A 13696-nucleotide genomic window follows, 5' to 3' on the forward strand; every position below is an offset into this window, starting at 1 on the left:
GATAGCACTCATTATCATAAACAGGTCACATCATTCCTATATTGATATATGTATTGATAAGTCACCAGTCAGGGGCAGGTGGTTGTGGAACTCTCATCTCTGTGTTAGGAGGGGCAAGCTTGGATGTAAGTAGAATCTTTGTATCACTGTAGTGGGGTGAATTGCATTAATGTTTGATAGTCATTGTTTCTGTTGGGATGAGTGAGTGAGCATGGTTTTATGCCGCTTTTTGGAAATATTCCAGCAATATTACAGAAGGGGACACCAGAAATAGGCTTGACACATTGTGCCCATGTCAGAAATAGAACCTGGGTCTTCGATGTGATGAGTGAACGCTTCAACCACTAGGCTACCCAACTGCCCCTTGTTGGGAATGAACAAAATTGTGATTGCCTATGGTTGAGGTAGTTTTGACACAGTTTGCAGCAATATTCCTGCAGTATTCCTGCAATGTCATCGCAGGGGACACCAACAATGGCTTAACATAGTGTAGCCATGTTGGGAATCAAACCCAGGTCCTTTACCATTAGACTACCCAAGATTACTTATGGTCACAGGGCTTATGTTTGAAATAAACATAAGTGCGATAGTCTGCAACTAGTACATTTCAGGAAGGACTGGTGACGTTTGAATGATATCCTTGTGAACAACCACTTTTAAGTTCTGTAGCAGATAGTGTTTGCTTACTTATGAAAGTATAGGAGTAAGTGCTAACCCTGATGAAGGCTGGCTCAATGGAGTGATGGACGTTGATCACCCTGGTGATGCTTGTATTGTTTGATCATGTATGAACTGTCAATATAAGAAAGTATATGCAGTCAGGATGCAGGACAGATTACCAGCATTCCTCTCCTGATATCTTTGGAATGTTATTGAATTTGAAGAATGTCACAGAAACACCTGTGACACGATCAACAGTCAGAGAGCACTATCAACAATCAAATGTGACCGTTGATTTTCCCATTCAACTGGTAACCGACCACATAGTTGGCATTTTTAAGTCCATTTGTCCATTGAGAGCTGTTAAAGCTGCTAATGTCCTGATATCCACTCCAGCACTGGTTTTAAGAAAAGGATGATGATGAAAAAGAAGAAGAATGATATTTTATTAAAGTGTCACTTGTTGTACATAAGCAGATAAATTACATTTTATTCATATTAAAAAACATACAACATCTGGCCAGAGAGGCCTACGAGACACTCGTGTCACTAAAATAACCATAAAAATGCACAAAGTGAATGTAGTTAAATTATTGATAAAATATTTAACATTTTATAACCTCTTATTAAATATTAATGTTAACATAGAATTTACAACGCTGAAACATGTTATATACTAGGGCAGCTAAATAAATATACTGGTGGAAGCTGTATAAATAGTAGATCAATATTCAGAATATATTTCCAAAATTCATATCTTAATCGGAATACAAGTCACATGTGGTCAAAAAGTGAACTTCATCAACCATATTACTTTTACAGTATTTACAGATACGGTTTTGTAAAGGGACTTTCGAAAATCTACTGGTTTCTATTTCTAACGGCAAAGATTAATGTATTCTAGTGTCCAGATTTGTTTATTACCCCATAAACAACCAGCAGTGAATCAAGACCCTGAAATGTAACATACAGAAATGATCAAGATGTCAGTTCAGCAAGTGCATACATGTGTGTTCATTATACAAAATAAAATCTGTATGCAAAACATAAGTGTATCAAGCTAATTGTACGTTTAGGTTGGTTTCAATAAGTGGCGTGTGTGTGATATGAAATTTACTAGGTGCTTCAATTCTTTTACGCTGTTAGAATTTAGCAGGCGTATATATTTATAGATATTCGGCTACTTAATGCAAGTTTTTTACATACATGACAACCTCAGTTGACTGACTGCATTGCATTTAAATATGTAATGAAACTCGTCTGCAACAGCGGGCGGTTCACACTTACGTAATCTGTTTTCCCTTGGATGTAGCAGGATCAGGTATGGTATGTAAGGTTTGATTACAGGACTAACACCAAGAGGGATAGATCCAATTCTTGAAGCTCATAGTCACATGTATCACTTTTAACTGTTCACAATATTAACACTATTAAAATAGATTTTTTATCATTGAAATACAAGATATTCACTGTGCAAAGTACTTCTTGCTCTCAGTGTCACGATTATAACAATTGCTGTGTTATAGTACTGTAAAGAGATGAATCCTATTCCTAAATTTTTACCTGTGATCTTTGAAACCTTATACGATTTGGAAATCCAATTTATTCCACAAGACAGTCGAAGTAGAAATTAATTAGAGTTGTTAAAGCTGAAACAGAAATATTGACTTTCCATTAAAATGTTTCACTCACAATGAACAAGCCCCTTTTTTCACAAGTTGACAGTAACAAGCGTGGTATTGTTACCCTCGGTGACCTTGTGTCACATGACCAGTGTCGGTTGGTCACTGTCGGAATGTCTCTCAGTTGAGGGAAGGGGTCCCAAGCACGCTCTGCTGAGCACATAGAGTCTTATTGCCTGAATATTGAGTTAGCCACAGAAGGCTTAAAGGGCCACACAAGGGAGTATGTGAAATTTCAGTGTTCCGCGCTGAGGATTATTTCGTTCACGGATTCTGAATTATTGCGGACAGTGAATGTGTGGTTTTTCTTCCTACATCACATATATGTGAGTTTCCGACATTGGAGAAACTGTATTCAGCCTGTTCTGTGAATAAGGACTCGTGTTTGGTAAATATATGTTGTTGTTTGAATTCAGTGTTTGTAAGGTAACCCCGTTTTTAACAATGGATGTGCTGTGAGGTTGTGAAATGTATTTAACATGCTTTTCTCTTTTCTTGGATTTGGTATTAGGCAAGTGCATTTGAAACTTTAATGATATATTTATTTAGGATGTTTTAAACAGATAAATCTGATTAACACCTAAAACGTAATGGACCTACATGCAAGATTTCTGCTTTGGTTACCATGATTCTGTGTGACATGAAGTCAGATGGGTTGATAATTAAAAGAAGATATAGTCATAGGTTTTGCTGGGCCAGCAAAGTGAGTGAGTTGCATTTTATCCTGCTTTTAGCAATATTCCAGCAATATCGCAGCAGGGTACACAGAAATGGGCTTCACACATTGTACCCAGACACCAACATAAACATGCAGTGTAAATTCAGTATATCTGAATATGTATTGAACATCCTGAAGTACCCATTATCACTTTTTGTAGGTTTGATGTATACAGTAAACTATGTTTATAACAAACACGTTTATAACGAACTGATCGATATAACAAACTTAATTTTAGTTCCGACCATGTGTTGTATATATGTTGAATATATGCTTATAACGAACTCCGGTTATTACAAACTAAACTTAGTGGTCCCTTTGAGTTCGTTATAACCGTAGTTTACTGTATATTGATTTTTTATAACAGAATCAAATTTAAAGAAAAAAGTTATTTTATGTACATGACCTTTGGTTATCATAATCTTATTTGCACTGCTGATACTCTTCTCTGAATCATTATGTATATAGACACTAGACATTCATATAGTTCAATTTAGGATCCAGATATTATTTACAGGGGGGTTGGTTAGTCTTTTGATGCACTTATGTACTGAAAATAATTACCCTCCCCTAATGCTTGTCATATTTTTGGAGGGGTGGTCAGGTAGCCTAGTGGTTAAAGCGTTCGCTTGTCATGCTGAAGAGCCAAGTTCGATTCCCGACATGGGTACAATGTGGTGAGCCCATTTCTGGTGTCCCCCGCCGTGATATTGCTGGAATATTGCGAAAAGCGGCGTAAAACCATACTCACTCACTCACTCACTCACTCACTCACTCACTCATATATTAGGATGATGCTCCCCATGGCCATGTATATTTTGTCATGACAAAATGCAAAAACACTTTATGTTGTATTATAAAATTGTCTTTTTAAGCATGACCCTCCTAAAATATATGTATCATTTTCATTACCCTCCCATGAGACCTATTTTTTGTTGACCCTTGCCTGATTCCCTCTGACCCCTCCCCTTCCCCCATAATAAGTATAATACATGACTGGTTCCTTAGTAAATAGTAGGTACAATACCTGCTCCAAAATTTCTAAAAATACAAACAGATCGATTGAAACCCCTGAAGGAATCACTGTATGAAACCTTATATGAGACTACTGTTAAAAAAACACACCAACATTCGCGAGTTTTAATATCATGTAAACAATCTTGTTGACAATTTCCCTTTGACAGATATGTACATTCCTGATGATTAATGAGTTGATATAGATATCATTTGATGGAATCATTAGGTGGAAAAGTAGTAGCACAACAGTCCAACAGTAAGCCAAGTCGTTACCATTGTACGTACATAGCCTGTCAATCAATCCTCATTCTGAGCATGTGCTCATCAGTCATTGAGTGAAGTGGACAGCCAGACTGTCACTCATTTCATGTGCACATTCTCCTGCTTGGAGCATATGTATACCTGGAGCAGGTAACGAGGCATGGGATTGCTCATATAGCTTGGCTTGTCATTGAACCAGCACATTTTTTGATAGCCATGTGATAAATGGCACCAGCTGACATCTAAGCTGCTCGTCTATTTCTCATTGACTATCAGTTGCCGTTTACGAACCTTCCACATCAGTTGAATAGAAATGGCTGAAAAAGAAATGTAGTGGAATTCTTTTGTGCAGTTTGGGTTCGCTACCTGACACTTGTTTGGGTATTTTTGAGACCAGGACAATGGGTAGTGGTTCTATTGTGGAGGATTCTCAGCAGCTGAGATGTAAGTGTGTTGTTTCAAATATCATCTGTTGTGTTTGATTGATTCTAAGTATGTTATTTTTTTCTGCATTTCAAGTTTTTTTGTCATCTGGTCTATATCACTTGGTTGGGTGTGCAGGTGTCTTTTTGTAACAAATGTTATATTTGGGATAACACAAACAGAACTTGAATTTTTACTTTAAGAAAATGTTATCCTAAATATAAGATTTGGTACATTTAGCCACTTTCTAAAAGGCATTGTGTATTTGTGAGAGTAAATATGTTCTGCCTGAATGTTTTTTCTGGAGGAATCGATATGCTAGGAGTGTTGGTTCCTGTTGAACAATATACCCTGGATGAGGACTCTATTTCCTTTCCTCAGTCAGTTTCTACACATGAATTTTTATTCCCCTTGAATATCTATACCTAGGACTAATTCATCGCTCACATATTCAGGTGTCTTCTTCAAAGAATGAAAATATACTGACTTTTGATATGGTCAAAAGCTGAAGCTCTTCAGATGTTTTTGAACTGTGTAATATGGATGTCTAAATTTATTAATGACTCTTTTTATAATATTTTTTTCTTGTTACAACGTAAACAAATTTCTATTCCCTAGATTTTCTAGGGATTTTCTCTCTTCTCATACATATCAGGCTGTTTCGGAAAGGGGTTTGGAAGAAGTTGATATTTTTCAAAGCTGCATGAAACAGAAACTGAATTGTGTAAATGGTTTTTGCATAAATGTCTTACACAGAACAAATAAGATCAACTTTTACAGTTCTCCAGAACATATCAGAAGTGATTGAATGTACTAAATAGGCCAACATGGAGATTCATTCAGGATGTTCATGTCAGCTGAATATATCAAGATGAAACTCTTACTGACTTTGTAAAAAAAAACACAGTTGTCTCCAGAAATGACTAGATAATCTATTAAACCATTATGGAATAATCTCCTCATCCCCATGCTTTGAGAATTAGATTTGAGAATTCTTTCATCGTCCTTATCTCAGTTAAGATTGTCGATTTTTTCCTTCATTAGATCAATGTACAAATTTTGATGAAATGAATTCATTGCTCTTGAGGTTCTTTGACATATGAAATTATTGACAGTCTTGTATTTGCTCAAATATGACGTAAAGAACAAGGATGTATTTACTCTTTGAAATTATACCTCATTGTACCGAATAGATCAATCATGTCTCTACACTCAAATATTTAACTTTTTAAAAAGTGATCTGGTACATGAATTAAAATTCCCAATGACAATATTCAGACATGTTTTGAGCTAATATCTATGACCTAAATATTATTCAACGTAGAAGTATGTGATTAAACATAGGTTGTATGAACTTTAAACACGTCCTTTCAACAATAGCTACTCTAAACATGCCCTTTTGTAAGTTTCACTCGTACACGAACACATAATTTGAAAAAAAAGTATTTCTATAGATTTCTCTCTTCAGATGGTATATTGTATGACATGAACTCTGAAGGCTTTTAGTGTTTGCACATATAATGTTACTCTTAAGGAGATCAGTGAGGGATGACCTTGAATGTTTTTAATACTTTCACTCGACCCCACCTGAGAGAGCATTTAAACATACAGTATGAGTCAGCATGGATACTGCTGTGTTCAGTGTATGATAATCACGGCTTACACCCACAGCAACCTGAATACTGTGTCTGATAGCATGGAGTGCTCACAATACATTCCTAATTTGGATTAATACTTTCATTATTTTCTCTTTGCAGTTGTAACAAGTAATCCGGCCTAAGGGAACAAACACCATTGGTATTGTGCAAACGAGGTACAGCCTGCTCTCTGATGTGGAAGAAAAAGCTTGAGTTAATCCCGATTGGCCGATAATAACCTCGTCAGCGTACAAATTGACGGGATTAGATACTTTCCGAGACGGATAGCCTGGACCAAGTCTATGCTTGTAGGGTTGGATTGTATGAACAGTGTTTGAAATGCATGTGAGATGACAAGCAGAAATTGCAGGCTTGCCTTTGAACCTGTTGACATCTGCTTGTGATTTTTTGTCTGCTACCAAGAGAAGATGCTTGCTACAAAAGAAGTAGGTGTTTAAATATGTGTGAGCAAGGCTGAAAGGGCTCTTTCGTGTTAGGAGTTACACCTAATCATCCCCTCTTCAAGGATTTACAATAGTCGGGAGTCAAGATATGTCAGGACCGAAGACGTCTGCTCCTCAAGAGCTTGGCTAAGAGCAGACGTGCACTGTTGAAACCTGAATGTGTGAACAAGGACTGACCACTGTGTGGACATGGCGGACTTTGATCTTTGGGAAGCATGTGCAATGTCATCACAAGGATTTCACCTCAATTGAACATGTTAATCAGAGGTATAAAGAGATATGTTCTGTTTGACTTTGAATTTAGATCTTTGCTGTTTGATGCTTAAACTAATTGGAGACATTTCTAAATCTCACTCGTCTTCATGTCTCCTGTGAAATTACACTGTATGGAGAAAAAGAGTTAAACCTTCTTTCCCTGGAGGAATCACAAGTGGATTAAAGTCCTGTCAAACTTATGGCCTCTACGTAAGCAGACAAATGGTGACCTTCATTTCACTTAAGTGAGCTGATGTCAAGAAGAATGTAAGAGTGGAAGCAGTGTCCTTCAACTTTGACCCTGAACAAGAAGACTTGATCTGTTTCGAAGAATCACTCAACATGGGAAGCAAGTGTCTTTCAGGGTGCTTTGTGTTTTACATTGTGCTGTCTCTTCTGACGCACTTGGCAGAGCTGGTTACAAACACAATGCTTGCATACTTCCTGTGGATCAGTGCCACAACACAGGACAGCTGGTTCAGTCTTGTAATGGGGGTACTCCTTATCCCTCTTGTGCTTGTACAGTTACTCTCTGCCATATTGCTCCTCAACAGAAAAGGAGAAAGTCTAACCACCTGTGAAGCCATTGTCATGGCATTTCTTCATATCATTCAAATGGGATTTATATGGAGACATTTTACCGTGTTGAGAGAAAGGGACGTTCTGGTGAAAAAAGCTGAAATGGCAGAATTGTTTCTGTTACGGCTGACTTTTGCGTTTGCATCAGGATTTCCATTGATGTTGATACAGTGTTACCTTGTCCTGGAGAACATATCTTTCCCTGATTACTGGACATTGTACGTAGCAGCAGGATCCACTCTCCTTTCAACAACATGGGCCTTGGGGAGTTTTCGTAGACAGCATGAAACATGTGAGACTGAAAATATTGTGCTAACGTGGCCGGGATCTGTGTTTCGACTTTCGTGGCGTGCAGGTGAAATTGCAGCCAGAATAATATCCCTGTCACTTTTCGCAACGTTATATTCTCAGTGGTTGTTTTTAGTGATTGGACTCCACTGGCTGACAATGCTTGTTTGTGTGTGTACATCCGTCTTCAGTGCAATCAACGAATCAAATGGCAGCAAAGTTTACACAATATCATTCCGCGTCCTCGTAGCTTATATGTACATATTTGCCTTCATCAACTTCAGCCACCAGAGCTCCATGTTCCGATATGTCATGTTCTACATCATCATGTTCCTTGAGAACACCACTCTCTGTCTCATCTGGATGGTTCAAGATGCTGCAGGAGAAGAAGGGTATCGGTACCTCCTTGTCTTCATCACAGCATCCTGCTTCTTTGTTGCCATCGTCTCCCTGACAATCTACTACAGGTTCTTCCACATCAGCATCTCCGATGTACCATCGGAGGCCAAGACGCTGGTCTGTGTAAAGGACTGCTGCATCAACTGTAAGCTAAGCCTATGTGTTAAACATAAACTAAAATTACAAAGACCATTCAGTGCTGGCTGGTACAGTCAGTACAATGATGCTGTGTATAATGGTCACTATTACAAGAACCTTCTCCAAGACTCCTTGCTGGACTCTGCCTCAGAAATTGATGTAAAGTCTACTGGAACATATCGATCATGTTTCTACAAGCCAGGGACGATATCAGAAGAATCAAACACATCTTTTATAAGAGATCCAGATCATTTGGATGTTGAAAAGAGGTCAGTGGTCAGTTTCCAGTCTATAGGAATGTACATGCACAGACGATATATCAGCACAGATGAAGACATCCTTGATGATGACGATGCTAGTTCTATCCCAGCATCACTGAGCCCAAGGCGAGCTGATGACCACATACTCAGTGAGTCCAGTCTCTCTGTCGGCAGTCCAAGATGGATACCTCCTCCGGGCCGATCGGCCAGCCAGACGTGCCTCCTCACTGACACCTGGGACAGTATCTCTCAACTGAATTCTGATGACCATCACCCATATCCAAATATTCCATCCTGTAGGTCCCTCCTCAGGGATGACCATAACTGGTATTCAGATGGTTACACGACAGACAATACGCTTGTGTGGTCCAAACTTCCCGTAACGGATCTCAGCAGGCACAGACCTGTTGTAAGCGATAGTGAAAGTGAATATTACTGCCATTGTCCCAAAACTACCAAGAAGAAAATGACAGGTGTTCATCCTCCACGATCCAAGGTACACAGGCAGGAGAGTTTGTCTGAATCTGTTAAAGAGAAGTATATGAACTGGTTCAGGAGGCCCACTACCCTCCACACACCAGATGCTTCCGAGGAGGAGAGATCCGTTCAGGGTAAATGTAAGTCTCGTAAACACGGAAAGAAGGCTCCTGCTTGGACACTGGACAGCACAGACAAACTTGTGACGGAAAGTTTCGAGAAATGGAGTAAAAGGTTTGGACCTGTCCCAAGTCCAGACCCAAATGGGAAACATCAAGCTCCTCTGTTTGATATTTGTGACCAGATTGTACAGGAGAGTCTCACAGAGGCTCAACTTCAGGAAAGTGTCAAACACACCTACCACAGTATGGTCAGCTCAAGGGACAACACTGGCCCTGAACATGGACATTTTGTGAAGGCCAAGAACAAAGGTCGTCGTGAAGCAAGGCATGTGTGCCATGTGACAGACAGTGAGTCTGAGACTCAACCTTGTGTGAGACCTCATAGGAGCAGAAAGACGTCCCATTCACCTTCTTCTAAGATAAGTGTATCAGACAGTAGTGTGACTGTAAGTAAACATGGACCTCAGAGTGACATCCTCACTTCTGTGGGTCCCCCCAAAACACCTGTCATCATTCAAACTCAGACACAAGTTGGTGTCATGAACATTCGTGCAATGCAAAACGACAAATCAAAATTGAGCACCGATTCTGGTGTAGGACAGCCTGATTATGAAAACGACTATGTTCCGATGATGAGTCTTTTGAAGTGTGCATCAAGGAGCAAGAAGGAAAACATTTATGAGAATCAGGCATATATAGGTGATAGTGACGAGGTCTTCATGGACAATGTAGTGAAAGTGACGAATGAAGGATATAGACGTCAAGGAAAACTGATGAGTGACGAGGTGTTTGTGGACAATGTTTTGAAATTAACTCCAGAGACGCCTTGGTATGTGTGTAGTGAGTCAGAAGACAGCGCTCTACCGCAAGAAACATTCAGCTCCAGTAATTGTGGGATGACCAACTCGGACAATGAAAGTGATGACAGTTTAGAACTCATCATTTGAAATCTGATAATTAGTGTGACATGATGCGTGGAGTGACAATGATTTTATGGAGAAATATATGAAAATATATGATTGGAAGGAAATCTAACCAAGATTTTTCCAAATCTTCCAATTTTTCCAACCACAAATCCTGTTATATTTGTCAAACACGTTTTTTTTTACCAAAGTCAAAACGCCTTAAAACCTACCTGGGTTGTCATAAAAATGCATTTATTCAGATTTTTCCTTTAGAAAAATTGAAGTCAGAAAATGTGTGAATGAATTCTATATGTGTGATATGAGTGATATATGAGTGATATTTAATGTATACTCTTGTTAAGCATAAACACAATCTGTACATGGTATACATATGTACAGAGCTCTAGGAAATATATTCTGACATTTATGTGCAACATCTGTTTGTATACTGATGGTGTAAATAAGAAATAGATACATATACAGATACATATACAAAGATTTCCATGTTTGAAAATCAGGAATTTCCATCTCATTAAGACCTAAACATTTCACCTCATCATTCACCTGAATCTAAAATATATGTTCTTTGGCAGTATCCAGAGTAAAAAATATAAATATTTTTTAACACCATAAAGTTTTAATATGATGCATACAGAAGTCAGTTTCAGAAATATTTTCTACAAGTCAATACATTGTATGCTCAGAGTGAAGTTCAATTTCATGTTTACTGCATTTGTTAATTATTCACAATTCTGAAATTGTTTCTTATTTTTATTTCTTAACTGCTAAGATAATGCAGTTGTACATGTGTCTCATTGTAGACATTGTCTACCTGTTCCACTACTATTGTTCGTGTTAGAAGCTGGTTGTACCGATTATACATGTCTCAGGTTTTGTACCCAGATGATATTGGAACTTATTGATCAGTTCATGTTTATGTTTGCTACGAAATTATAGGAACATAGGCCAGACAATTTATTTCTTGTTTTGAAGGCACAACAGCCCTTTGTTTTGCAAAAGTATAAATTTCTAAAAAAAATCTGATTGATTAGAAGGTGTTTCACATTTTTTTATGGTCTCTGTTCTGTTTTATTTTACTTTTTTCTATGTTTGTTACAATTTCATTTCAAGAATTTTTTAAAGGAATTTTTCAAATCAACCCTACTATTTCTTTATATTTTTTATGTATTTTTAATTTTATAAATTGATCAAAATCATAAAAAAAAACATGAAGTGGTCTGGCCTAGGAAAACAAAAAGAACACAAACAATTAAGCTTAAAACATACCATTGATAAAAGGCAACATTTTTCTTCAGCAAGGAATATATCCTTGAAGTTGAGATTTCTTACCTTGTCTATAATGTTGTTTTTAAGTTTTGAATCAGACACAAAAAACATTAATACTTCATAGCAAGTTATTAATGATTTTTAAAAAAAAATCAGTATCATCTTTCTCAAAAAAAGAAGCAAAACATACTGTTTTATATATATGTATGACTTTAAACAATATATCATTGTTTAAAAAATGGCAGATATCATTAAGACTTTACTTCATAACATAAAAATAGAGCATGTAGACTTCACTATGATGACGACATGGATGGAAAGTCAGTCCCATTGTAAGCAAAGCACAACTAGATGACAAAGACTCACCAACCAGTCAGACAAGAGATTACTTAACCCACTAATAAAGCCTCGGATTGACCCAGTACTACCAGGTGAGAACAATAATAACAGCAGGTCATTGCTTATCGCTGATGAAGCAAAGTGAAGCTGATGTCTCCATCTCTCCATCACCTCTGACCTCGTGATCCTTGTCACCTTTGACCTCTTCAGGTTAAGATGAAGTTTGAGTTTACATTGAGTCTATTAGCATTATTGTCCAATATTTTTTTCATTATCTTGATTTTCTTTCTTTCTGAAGAAATATACATTGTGGAAATTTTGATGTGAGATTTTCTCCATTTCTTTTAACAAGGTTGAAAGATTTATAGCTGAAGGAAAGGTTTTTAAGTTCAAATTTCAAACTCTTTGGTAGTATTTGTGAAATGTGAACAACTTACATTCACATTCATGTTATGATGAACAATTTCTGTTTCTTGGAGCAAGTTACCATATTGTTATTCTCACCTGATAGGCCAGGATTGTTGGATACACTGGGCAGTATCTGTAGTATTTGAATAGATCTATAGCATATTAAATGATATATTGACCATGCAGATTTGTTGGGGATGTTTGGACCAGCCTAAGCACAAAGGGCAGAAGTAGATCCTATATACAATAATTTAGACATAAACTATAATCCCATACCTATCTAAGTCTGGTTAGTGTAGTTTTTATTGGTAGACATGACCATGGTTCTAGGCTATGAAAATAGACGACCTGTCAGCTGAACTTTGGATTCACACGACCTGCAGGTTATCGCATCTATCTCGGATATCTCACGAGGTATGTAACTGATAGGTAGAGGTCAGCGAATCGGGATCAGTGATAAGATATTTGTCTAAATCTTACTACAGAACAATATCACTGTAAGGCTGGGACAATTAATTCCTTGTTTTGACTGATATTCTTGGGTCAGTATGTTAAGAGGTAAACACAAACACATACAAATAATATTAGGGTTAATTTGAGTAAAATATTAAATAAAGTAAACATTTTAGCAAATACGAATTGTTTTTTTAAAATCATAATTTGTAAATAAAAAAACCTTTTTTATTTTATATAATATATATTGGTCTTGCGTAATGGTCTTAGGATTTGCTTGTGGAAAACATGAGAAAAATATTTAAAAAAATTAAATTTACTGATCCAAATTTGAAATAAATGTGGGAATACAGGTTTTTGACTGTTAACCGAAATAATGATATATACAATTAACCACAAGAAAAGTGTCAAATCCTGAACTCATTCAAAGGAATCCTATGTAGCAGGTAAACGGTTTATAAGAGAGTATGATGATTAACAAGTTTACAAACTAAATACTTAATAATATATAATATTCCAGTTCGTGAGACATCTTCCACTGTATCTCACGTACGCACCTCAAAGGACACACTGGAAACAGGACGGCAGTAGTCCTTTGGACAGGCCTTTATCTCATTCCGATTAAATCAAACTTAAACAAATGTTCTCATTTGAATGAAGATTGAGCAATATAGTTTCTTTAACCAAAATTAGTAAGAAGCATATTTCAGTATAAGAAGTTCATGTCCATGAACTGCAGGTTTTATTTAAACCAGGTGGCTGTATTAAGCACCAAGCTGGAGATATGTGAATTTATTGTTTTGTGCAATGTTACTGTTTGTGTTGTGTTCTGTTATTTTTGTATTTAATTGTTATATACTTATACTATTTCGTACAAGCACCTTGCTTCTTGTGTACACAAGTTATGTGGAATTTGTGAACACC

General features: G+C 37.1%; 1 protein-coding gene across 6 annotated transcripts in view; it reads left to right on the forward strand.

The window, feature by feature from the left end:
- The window catches only part of LOC139479210 (uncharacterized), a 55048-nt gene extending 41352 nt beyond the window's left edge, over nt 1-13696 (forward strand). For 4 of the 6 annotated variants that reach the window (XM_071262057.1, XM_071262056.1, XM_071262058.1 and 1 more), the window contains exon 2: nt 6519-13696. In XM_071262057.1, the coding sequence (XP_071118158.1) occupies nt 7460-10327 (2868 nt within the window). In that variant the 5' untranslated portion in view covers nt 6519-7459 and the 3' untranslated portion in view covers nt 10328-13696. Of the gene's footprint in view, nt 1-2637; nt 2731-4703; nt 4783-6518 lie in introns of those variants that run through there. The other 2 variants (XM_071262063.1, XM_071262060.1) reach the window with 2 other exon arrangements.

Source organism: Haliotis cracherodii, unplaced genomic scaffold (genome assembly GCF_022045235.1).
Source record: "Haliotis cracherodii isolate W230 unplaced genomic scaffold, xgHalCrac1.p SCAF_4, whole genome shotgun sequence".
NCBI lineage: Eukaryota > Metazoa > Mollusca > Gastropoda > Lepetellida > Haliotidae > Haliotis > Haliotis cracherodii.